The 11,059-nt window shown below is 51.8% G+C and overlaps 1 protein-coding gene across 1 annotated transcript; it reads left to right on the top strand.

Moving 5' to 3' along the window:
* The first annotated feature begins 1,736 nt into the window (after positions 1-1,736).
* Positions 1,737-9,317, top strand: MED10 (mediator complex subunit 10). Its single transcript, XM_032415407.1, has 4 exons — positions 1,737-1,941; positions 3,141-3,224; positions 6,442-6,544; positions 8,684-9,317. Exons 1-4 carry the CDS (start codon positions 1,820-1,822, stop codon positions 8,780-8,782), a joined length of 408 nt encoding a protein of 135 aa, XP_032271298.1. The 5' UTR covers positions 1,737-1,819; the 3' UTR covers positions 8,783-9,317.
* The last annotated feature ends 1,742 nt before the right edge of the window (positions 9,318-11,059 follow it).

The following is an 11,059-nucleotide window of genomic DNA, read 5'->3' as shown; positions in this document are numbered from 1 at the left end:
TATATATATATACCACATCTTCTTTATCCGAGATGGGGGACTGTTAACTTCTTATCCTGATCTCTTCCCAGTCATCTTTTTCTTCTTTGGCAAATATTTTATTTCTGCCTTGTTTTACAATTCCCCTGAATTTAGCTGTTGTTAAATAGGGAGGGACGTATTTTACCTAACATTTCTGTGTATTCAGAGCAGAACAGAGGCTTTCCATATCAGCTTAGTACACCACATCGATTGGAGTCCCTGATTTCAGTAAGTCTGACAAATCAATTACCTTCACTGGGTTCCCATTTTTGGTCACATCTGGGAGAGATCATCCAGAAAAAGAGCTCCCTCATTTTGCCTAAGACTCTAGGAACTGAATAGTGAGGATGATGTGTATTATGATATTCAATAAAGAAAGAAATCACTGTGGCCTGAGGAGTCCAGAGAGGCTATTGCAGGAGCAAACATCGGTTAGTCCTAGAAGAATGTGCAGGGAAGTTCCTTAGGAACAAAAGCGATGTGACCAAGATGGAATTCTAGTGAGATTAAGGAACAGCAGTTTACTACAGTCTCCGTGCAGTAGGGGGGTTATTCTTTAGAGACAGGAAGCCCCATAGGGCGGTGTTTTATTCGAGCTGGCAGGAGAAGGCCTGACTTCCTTAGGTGGCAGGACTTAGGGAAGTAAGAGCTGAGTGGGAGGTGGTTAGAAGGAGGAGTTAGAGGAGGTGGGTGTTAGGTACACACCAGATGAAGGAAGGGGGCCACTGCTGACCTCTACGGCTCTAACTGGGGGGCAGGGAAAGTACCTTTGTTGGGCTGTTCATGCAAACTTTAGGATTTCATCTCCGCGGGTGTTTGTGAAGATGCTACATTGTATGGTGCATGTTGGTGACTGAGACCTCTCGTGAGACTGGCAGCAGTTAGTGCTAGAAGGCCTCCATCTTGACAGGAGGCTTTAGTCACCATGAGCTGTCCTGGCTGCCAATGTACTCATTTGGGGAAGGCAGATAGATCACTAACGGGAAAGTCACAGGTCTGAAGCCCAGCTTGAGCTGCCTTTTGGGTCAGGGCCAAGGCTGGGCGGCTCCAAGAGGGCCTGGGCCTGACTGAGGGAGGCCAGCCTCCAGGGGAGCAGGCAGAGGCCCGGCTGGACCCTGAGCATCAAGAAATGCAGGAATGGTGGGTCTTTAAGATCTCAGAGATGGCTTATGTCAGAGGGCAGGATTTCAGGTTTCTCTTCCCCATTCTTCATTATATTTTTTCCTGTATTGTTTTAATTATTTACAATGAGTACCTGTAATTTGTATATTCAGGAAAAAAGAAGCCATTTTCCTCGTGGGCATAAGCTACTCTTTCCAAGCACTGCCTGCTGTACTTCAGTTTTAACCAGTCTAAGCTCAAGTAGCTGTCCGCACTCATTATTCTAATTTGATGGACAAGAACGGAGCCTCAGAGGCTAGGGGACTTGCCCAGGGCCAGTGGAGGCAGAACGAGGTCTCGCAGGTCCCCATCGCTGGCTCTTGGTGGCCCTAAAAGCATGCACCGCAGTCCTGTGAACTAACACCTGCAGGATCCCACTCACCGGGGCGGCTCAGGGCTGGGGCGGGGCCGAGATGACGTCCGCCTCGCCCCGCGCTCAAGCCCCGCCCCACACGCCTGTCCAGCGTGCGGACCACGCCCCCACGGGCCCACCCCGCCCAGCGCCTAGGCCCCGCCCCAGGCCCGCCCCCCAGGCCCCGCCTCCTGCCGCCAGAGGAAACGGAAGTGGCGGCGGGCCCGGGCGGAAGCAGGAAGCGGCGGAGCAGGACCACTCGCGGGGCGGTGTTTGCTGCAGGCCATGGCGGAGAAGTTCGACCACCTGGAGGAACACCTGGAGAAGTTTGTGGAGAACATCCGGCAGCTCGGCATCATTGTCAGTGACTTCCAGCCCAGCAGCCAGGCCGGGCTCAACCAGAAGCTGTGAGTGGCGGCCTGAGTCCTTCGGCGTCTGCCGGGAGCCCGGGCCGGGAGCAGGGCGGGGGAGCCGGGCCGGGGAGCCGGGGAGCCTGGGGAGTGGTTTGGTGGGCTGCCAGGCCAGGAAGCCGGTGGTGGGGCTGGGGAGCCGGGGCCGGTGAGCCGGAGGGGTGGGTGGGGAGCCAGGGCCGGGGACGTGGGGTGGGGGCGCGGACCCGGGGCTTGGCCGAGAGCCGCGCCTCTCCGCCGCCCTCCTCGGCCTGGGCCCGCCCCAGGCTGCGCACAGTTGGCGGGCCGGGCCTCTTCCCTCCCGCTTTGCTTTGCTGGGACTTTTTCCTGAGGGCCCATTTGGAGACGTTGTCATGGTCAGATGGTGCCTCTTCTGGGCCTGATAATCAAAGCCCTCCCTCGCGCGCGCGTGACTCCCAGAGTTTTCTCCTGGGCCCTTCTGGGAGTTCAGTCCATGTCCCCAGAGGAGGCCGACTTCAGGGGGAGTGCACTAAACTGGGTCCCGGAAGGAGAAGGTTGTGAAGCTACCTGCTGCGGAGCCCTGGATGTGGAGGAATTGGAAGGGGATGGTGGCGAGAAAGGGTGCAGACCGTTTAGTAATTTTTTTGGCAACAGCCCTGTGCTGGCCTTGGTGCTAGGGCTAGTGCTGGATGGACAAGAGGCAAGTACGCATAGAATGAGTGCTCTGGAGAAGGTCTCCTAGCTTTACAGCAGGTACAGACCTCAGACATAACTGCAGCCCAGTGTTACAGACCTAGAGCTGGGGGACTAGCCTGCTGATCTCATTAGGCTCCAGAGTGGAGCTGAAGGTAAACCAGGCAGGGAAGGCTTTCGTCCTCTGAGATTTGGAGGGTGGGTCAGGCGGGAGTCCACTGCCCCATGTGTTCCTTGATACTGCACACAAAACCAGGTGCACATCAGGGTCATTGTTTTTGAGAGAAGATGATCATTTTCATCAGATTCTCAGAAAGGTTGGTTTCGATCCCCCAGTATTGACAGTTCTGCTTTAGAAAGAAAATCTGATATGTGAGGGTATTCTCTAACCCCAAAACTTTCCTAGGAATTCTGTAGCTAACCAAAGAGCTACTCGCCTTGCTTGTGTAAGGAACTTGTGTGGAGCTCTCATTGGCCAGCCAGGTGGGGTTCCTGCTGCCATCTGCATTAACCACATGCCCCATTTTTGCTTTTTCCTGCAGGAATTTTATCGTTACTGGCTTACAGGATATTGATAAGTGCAGGCAGCAGCTTCATGACATTACTGTGCCTTTAGAAGTTTTTGAGTAAGTATCATTCTTGATATTCATTTGAGTATAATTCTTGTTTTATTGTGCTATAATGACGCCTTCAACACTGGCATTTAAGTGCCTGCTCTTTGGCAGGCACAGCCTAGGTGCTGGGGATAAGCCAGTGAAGAAAATAGACAAAAACCCCAGCTCTCAGGGAGCTTATGTTTTAATAGGATTAAAAATTAAAAAAAAAAAAAAACCCTCAGTATTGTATTGTTGAGAAAGAGTTACATGTGAATAAAGGGTTATTAAATATGTGAAAAACATCATAAGCTCTCAAAGTCCTGCTTAGACAAAATGGTAGCCATATCACTTTCTTTTTTCTTGAGAGGTAGAAAGTCTTATATGGGCTCTATTATAAATTTAAAAAAAAAATCTAGGCAGAAACAAACTGAGAAGTAATTTGGTGTGGTGTCTTCCAAACTGCCCTGGGAGTGCTAATTCTAGGAGATGGTAAATATCTGCTCTTTTGGGCAAATCAAAAGGGGGTGTTTCTTAGGCCAAGTAAATTTGGGAAGGGTGATCACTGCTTTTTGCTGGAGAGTGGTGTGTGCCTTTCACAGTTATGGCCCAGAGAACGCCTTCAGGAAAGAAACTTTCCAGGTTGGTTTCATTCAGGTTTTATCACACTGATTTCACCGGTGAAGAACTGGTAAGTAACTGCGACAGGCTGTTTGGCTAAGTGTCAGAGTTAAGCCTGAAATTCTGGACTTGTCCATCCTTGGCCAGCCCGGATTTCTTTTTTTGTTTGTTTGTTTGTTTTTGTTTATTTATTTATTTATTTTTTAAATTTTATTATGTTAGTCACCATACAGTACATCATTAGTTTTTGATGTAGTGATCCACGATGCACTGTTTTGTATAACACCCAGTGCTCCATGCAGTACGTGCCCTCCTTAATACCCATCACCAGGCTAACCCATCCCCCCACCCCCTCCCCTCTAAAACCCTGTTTGTTTCTCAGAGTCCATAGTCTCTCATGGTTCGTCTCTCCCTCCAATTCCCGCCCCCCATTTTTCCCTTCCTTCTGCTAATGTCCTCCATGCTATTCCTTATGTTCCACAAATAAGTGAAACCATATGATAATTGACTTTCTCTGCTTGACTTATTTCACTTAGCATAATCTCCTCCAGTCCCATCCATGTTGATGTAAAAGTAGGGTATTCATCCTTTATGATGGCTGAGTAATATTCCATTGTATATATGGACCACATCTTCTTTATCCATCCATCTGTTGAAGGGCATCTCGGCTCCTTCCACAGTTTGGGCCAGCTGGGATTTCTGTGCCAAGCATTCCCCCCCGCCGCCAGGTGGAGTCAGTTTGGAATGGCAGGAATGTGCTACTCGTTTTTGCATTAAAACCACAAATGTAAGTCACCAGATTTCCTGGAACAGTAAAGGGAAAGGTGACCCTCTTATGTCGCAGCGGGTCAGAGATACGAGGCCTAGTTACAGCACAGCTCAGCAGCTGCCCCCCCCCCAGGACACATGGGCTGCACTCTTCCCGGTCTCGGCTCTGTCCTCACCGCTGGCTGTGGTGGTGCGTGCGCCCACCGAGTTCTCCGGGCGCAGGTGGGAGTGAAGGTCTTGTGCGTGTGGTGCAGCTCCTGACTCGATGGCCGCCTGCCCGAGAAGGGCGCGCAGCTGGAGGCCGATTTGTCTTCCTCGCAGTATCCTCAGTGGTGCCGCTCTGGCCTTGAATTTGTGGGATGGATGTACTGACAGATACCCAGTGACTGAAGGGCAAACGAGGGCAAGGGGGTTGGGGAAAGACTGCTTAGGGGCCACAGGCAGTGAAGCCTGGGCCACCAAACCACAGCCGGTGGGCAGAAGGGGTGGTTGAGATTCATCTGGGGGTTGGGGCCGAGCTGGCCTCTGAGCTCTGGTGGGCTGCAGATGCAAACCGTCCATCGAAGTGCACGGTGCTGGAAGAATTTCCGGGTCCCAGTGGCCTTTCAGCACACACTTTTGGACACATTGTAGCAAAGATGAAAACTACACCTTGGCCTTCTGTCCAGAACTAGGGGTTGATGTGTTGGCAGAGTGGCCCTCAGCCTTTGGGCCTTAGAAAAAGAGCCCTGTCCGAACGCTGTTGCTGTTGAGGTGGTTATTTGTTTAGGACACTCGAGCCTGTCAGGTGTTTTCTTCAGAAATGGATGTATTTTATTTAGAATGAACCATAATTTTGCTTCTTTCATTCCATCATTTCAAAAACATTGCAATAAAATGGAATTTCTAGAACATGTGACTTACTGATTTTTTTGTTACCTGTCATAATTAAAGGCCAGTTTTAATGCCATTAACGGTAACTTAAGTGTTTTTGATCTGAAGTGACTTTTTTTTTTTCCTACTGGAGTGTAAATTGGACTTTGGTGGTGGTGATTTCTTTTTCTTTGTAATGAATAATTCAATTCAGCTGAAGGATATGAAGGTCTGTAAGGTGCAGAAGCAAGCAGGTGGCCCAGTGGTGGTAAGTGGGGATATTCATCTAGGTAGTATGGTCGATGAAGTCTGTGGGTTAATGACATTTTGGGGACAAGTGTCAAAAATTTCAAAACAGTTTTATATAAGTTTAGAAATAAGTGGATAGAACCTCTGTTAAATACATGTTACTTGGGTGTATTTAGGAAAGTAGTATATCAGGACCCCCACCCCGAAAAGGTGGTGGACCGGTTTGCAAATCGTCTTGGGGCTGGCAGGGCTGGGGCTGTCCTGCCTGTAGGCCCCTCCCCCTCCCGCAGCCCTGAGGCTCCTCTCTGAAGGGCACCCCCAGGGCCCGAGGGGGTGCACCTGGAGCGGAGGCTGTGTCTTGGCCGGCTCCCCGCTGTTGCGCAGCCTGAAACCCCGGCCCACGTTAGTTCTCTCCTGTTAAGAGCTGCCTAACCTTACAGGTTATCGTGAGGATCGGGGGTGGTGGCTCTGAAACCGTTTGAAAACCACAAACGCTAAGACTGTGAAGTCGTAGCGCCACGAACTTGCTTGGTTAGAAGTGATCATTCCTTGATTTCGTGAGTTATTCACATTATTAGAAGTAATGTGAAGTCAAATCATCTGTACTTGCATAAATGGAAGAATCCTAATGCACGTTCCTGGACACAGTTTCGTCTATACAAGGCCATGTGCGGTTATACGGAGCTGACTTTCCCCATCAGAAATCGTCAGAATAGGTATCGGCCATGAGAATGTTAATTGAGATGTTTCATGTTTCCAGATACATAGATCAAGGACGAAACCCCCAGCTCTACACCAAAGAGTGCCTGGAGAGGGCTCTGGCCAAAAATGAACAAGTCAAAGGCAAGATCGACACGATGAAGGTAAGGCTCTTAGAAGCAGAAAATACGGTCAGAACATAAATACTTACAGAGCACATTTGGCTGATAGACCTTGTTTTTCTCCATACTTGGTAAAATGTAAGCTGTCTCACACGGTTACACAGCTGAGATTTCTGGGTGTAACGGGCAGTAAGTGAGGTCAGCTCTCCGGGAGCCTTGTGGGGGTGAACACAGGGTAGCAGAGTGTAGCCATCCTTGGAGGGAAGTCCGGGCTAATTTCCATGATTGTGGGCGCTGGCTTACTGTTCGCGTTTGTAAGACTTTCATGTCTCGTGTTTGCACTTGGATGCTTTTCGCTTCCTTCGTTAGGCCACTTCCTGGAGCTCTGGTTGCAGCATTTAGAGCATTCCCTTCTGTTTGTCCAGTGCTTGTCTCCCGCGCCTGAGTCCAGACCCCTTCGGACCCTGTCCCCCGTCCTGCAGTTCTCCACAGAGAGCTTCCTGTGTGTTTCTTTGCTTTGATGAGGACTAGAAAACTCCGTGCATTGTGAACATGAAATATGTAGGGTTTTGGTTTTGTTTTTGTTTTTTTCTTAAATTGACCGCACTGTGGTTCAGCTGGGGTATGTGTGTGGTTTTTCCTTCGGCCGGTGCCATCCCTGTAGCGACCCCACGTGTGTTGGCCTTGCGCCAAGCGCCCTCCTGTTTGCTGCCAGGGATCCCCCAGACCCCTGTCCTTCCGTTTCTTTGTGTGGAACTCTGGCGTGTTCTCTGCACACCAACTGTCCTTCGGGCTCAGCGTGTGTCGCCTCTCAGAGGCCTTGCAGACCAGCCTTTCCTAAGTCCTGATGAAGATGCCCCCTCCTCTTTGTTTGCGGCCACGTAGGCTCCAGGACCTCGGGGCACGAGTGTGGTGTCCCGCGCATGCCCCGAGCCCAGAGGGCGCCTCGCCGTTGGCCGAGGTGTGCAGGGATGGCCGCACACTGACCTCCGGGCTTCGGGCACTGTGGCCCAGTGTGGGGAATGAGCAGAGAGGCTCTGTCTGGGTGACAGTGACGGGTCTGTCCCAGGCTGCCCTGGGGTCGCAGGGCTCCCGTCCCCCCGGGTGATCCATGCTGATGCTCAGTAGCAGGCCCTCAGTGGTGATGCGGTGGCTGTCAGTGGGGTGCCCGCAGCCTCCTTTCTGTTTGGTCATTTTGGGACCTAGTTGCTGTTGAGCTCAGCGTCACCCTGGGGACAGGATGCCGCCTTGATCGATAGGCTGACTGTACTGTCGTGCGAATGAGCAGACATCCCTCTGTCACAGGCCGTGGGCGCTGTGCTTGGGCTCCCCGTGCTGCCCGCTGTGCCGTGGGGGCACCTGCTGGCAGTGACGCATGGGACGGTCGCCTTCAGTGGGCATCTGTTGCGCTCGCTGGCAGTCTGCGTCACCTGCGATCTGTGCAGGTCTCGTGGTGCAGTTCTGTGGCCTTCGTTGGCTCCGTGGACCAGGTATTCAAACTTCTGAAAGTTGCAGCTCCCACGGTGGTTGTCTGTGGAGGTGCGGTGTCCCTGGAGGATGTCTTCTCACTGCTCTGTTTTTGTTCGTGTCCGTAGTGCTGCGTTTCAGTAGGACTTAGACGAAGAGGTTTTGAGACAATACTTAGCTGCTCTTAAGATCGGATTCAAACACGTGTAATGCTGGTAAGTAGGATCGAGAAGCCGCAGCATTTGTAGTAGACAGGTTTCCAGGTGCTCTGAAAGCTTTGATCAGCTGTTTGCACACTGAGTTTGATATGGTTTGAGTTAATAATTGCTTAATTAAATATTACTTGAAGATTCCTGTTACGTGCGTCGTCTACAAAAGTCATTTTCAGGTGTGTGCATGGCTGGCGCCTTACGAGAGGGGCTTTCTCTTATCTGGAGGATTTATTTCGTGTTGGACTGAGCGTTTCTCTTTCACATAGTTCATCATGTAGCTCTGACGCAGTTCCAGGCTTGGGGGCATCTGTTGGCAGCCAGGGTCCCGAGTGCCTCCGTGGAGATGAGCCGGCCGTGCGGGAACGGCTGCTTGCCCAAAGGGAAAGCACGCTCTACTCTCTGCTCTCTGCTGAGTTGGAGGCTTTGGGGGTGGGGAGTGTCTTTCACTTGAGTGATGGGTCACAAACAAAGATGTTTTGATGTTGTATGTTTTTCTTCTCAGAAATTTAAAAGTCTGTTGATTCAAGAACTTTCTAAAGTTTTTCCTGAAGACATGGCTAAGTATCGAAGCATCCGAGGGGAGGACCACCCCCCTTCCTAACTTCATCGTCCTGCCGCCCGAAGACCCTCCTGGTCTAGTGTGAGTCGCCGTGACCTTCAGGCAGGCTGTGACTGACAGGGGCACCCATGTCCTCCAGCCGCCCTGTCCTTGTCCTTGGCCTTGAGGGACGGCGGGGCGGGGCCTGGAGGGCTTGCAGAGTTGTGCCCTGGCTGCCCCTCTGTCCCTGATGTGCGTCTGTTCGGTCCGCAAGTTCTCAAACGGCCCGGAGTGCACGTCTTTGAGTGCGATGCATTTGATTCTCCCTGGCAGAGTAGTCTTGAGAATATTAACTACGCTAGGTACATTAAGTTTTTAAAAATTCCTAATGGTTTTGTTTTTATGTACTGTTTCTTTTCCATTTTATTATGGTGTCAAAGAAAGCTAAAAAAAGAAAAAAGAAAAATTGGCTTAATCTAAGAAGTACTTTAAGTTGGTGTCTTATATTTTCAAGTATAACGCATAAAGAATGTGTTCAGTGTAACTGTTTACATGGATTTCAATTAGACATAAGCGTATAATAAAGCCTTTAAGTATTTATGTGATTTATTCCATGTAATTATTTTTATAACATTTTATAGTATAGTACAGTGTATCTTGTAAACAGTCAATTATTACTTCCCCAAAGTGTGAATAATATTCATAAAATTTGTTCTCCAGGCATTTAGGCAGAACTCTGGTTCCCCTGCAGCCAGTCTCCTGGAGGGCGGGACAAACACTGAGGGAGGTGGATGCATGGCCCTAGGGAGCTGCCCCCCCGGGGCTGCGTGTTCCCCGCAGAGGGTGCACACATCCCCATGAGTCAGCTGCACACTGTGTAGGCCTGTCCCGATGGCCCTGGGGGCCTGTGTTCCTGGTAAACTTGGGGCGATGCTGGCTGTGATCTGGGCTGTGTTCTGAGTCACAGGCCTACGGCGGCAGCATTTCTCAAGAGTGACCTGCAGGCCACCTGCGTCCGGGTGACCTGGACTTCTTTATTAGAAAGTGGGCCCTGGAGCGCCTGGGTGGCTCAGTCGGTTAAACGTCAGACTCTGATTTTGGCTCAGGTGGTGATCTCAGCCCTTTGTCGGGCTCTCTCTCTCAAAATAAGAAAGAAAGAAATTGGGTCCTATGGAATCAAGAGGCTCCAGGCTGGGGCCCAGGAACCTGCATTGTCAGTTTGCACCCCCGCCTTGTCTAGATCCGAGAACCACTGCACTGAGGACTCTGACCGCCCCCCAACCCACCTGTGTGCAGTATAAGGGTGTAGTGTGATGTGGGCTCCAGTGGGCTCTGTCCCATGAGTGGGGGTCAGAGCCCACCTTTCACCATCCTTCACTGACCACTTCTTGTGGAATTAGGGGTGCTTGGGCATGCCATTGTTTGCCAAGGCAGTCTTTTTTTTTTTTTTTTCTTTTTTAAAGATTTTGTTTATTTGACAGAGACACAGTGAGAGAGGGAACACAAGCAGGGGGAGTGGGAGAGGGAGAAGCAGGCTTCCCGCGGAGCAGGGAGCCCAATGTCGGGCTTGATCCCAGGACCCTGGGACCATGACCTGAGCCGAAGGCAGACGCTTAACCGACTGAGCCCAGGCATCCCTCCCCAAGGCAGTCTTGCCCAGTCAGGGGCCAGGCTCCTTAGGAAGCTGCTTCCTCATTGGTAACAGTTTGATTCTTCGAAACTGCACCAGGAAGGCAGCCCCACCCTGGGAACAGGTCTTCTAGATAAGGGGTGCTCCCAGGCCGCGAGGTCCTGGAGCCACCAGCCCCCTCCTGCATTGGTTTTCCAGCCTGCGGCCGCCCTGACCAATAGCGCCTACGTGAGGGCCGGGGGGCGTGGCTCACGAGCACTTCCCAAACCCCGTCCCCATGAGTCACTCAGTGGACCCTCACTGTGGCCCCTGAGCTGCGGATTTCAGAGCAGGGACTGGGGCACGGGGAGGCCGAGTGGCAGAGCTGCGACACAGGCCACCTGCCGAGCGGGTGAGCCTCAGGGCTCCCCTGCCGCTGGGACATCAGTAGGCAGGTGCCCCGGACCCGTCGGTGTCCGTGTCAGAACACGGCGCCATGACTCCCGGGTGCTGGTGGTCTTGTCCCTGCCTCCGTGAGAGCTGCGTTCCCGTCCCCTCTGCAGTGCTGCCTGGTGCGTCCAGAGGCGTCGGGGTTCCTGCCCCTGGCTCCGAGGCTCACAGGACGTAGCTGGTGGTGGGGCGCTCTTCACATCCCGGGCCTCGGAAGCATCGTGGCCTTCGGCCCTTTAATACCCATGTCTGAACCTTGGGACGAACGGGTCCTCATCAGC

Source organism: Phoca vitulina, unplaced genomic scaffold (assembly GCF_004348235.1).
Source record: "Phoca vitulina isolate PV1807 unplaced genomic scaffold, GSC_HSeal_1.0 scaffold17, whole genome shotgun sequence".
Lineage (NCBI taxonomy): Eukaryota > Metazoa > Chordata > Mammalia > Carnivora > Phocidae > Phoca > Phoca vitulina.
This window is presented reverse-complemented; position numbering and strand designations above follow the sequence as displayed.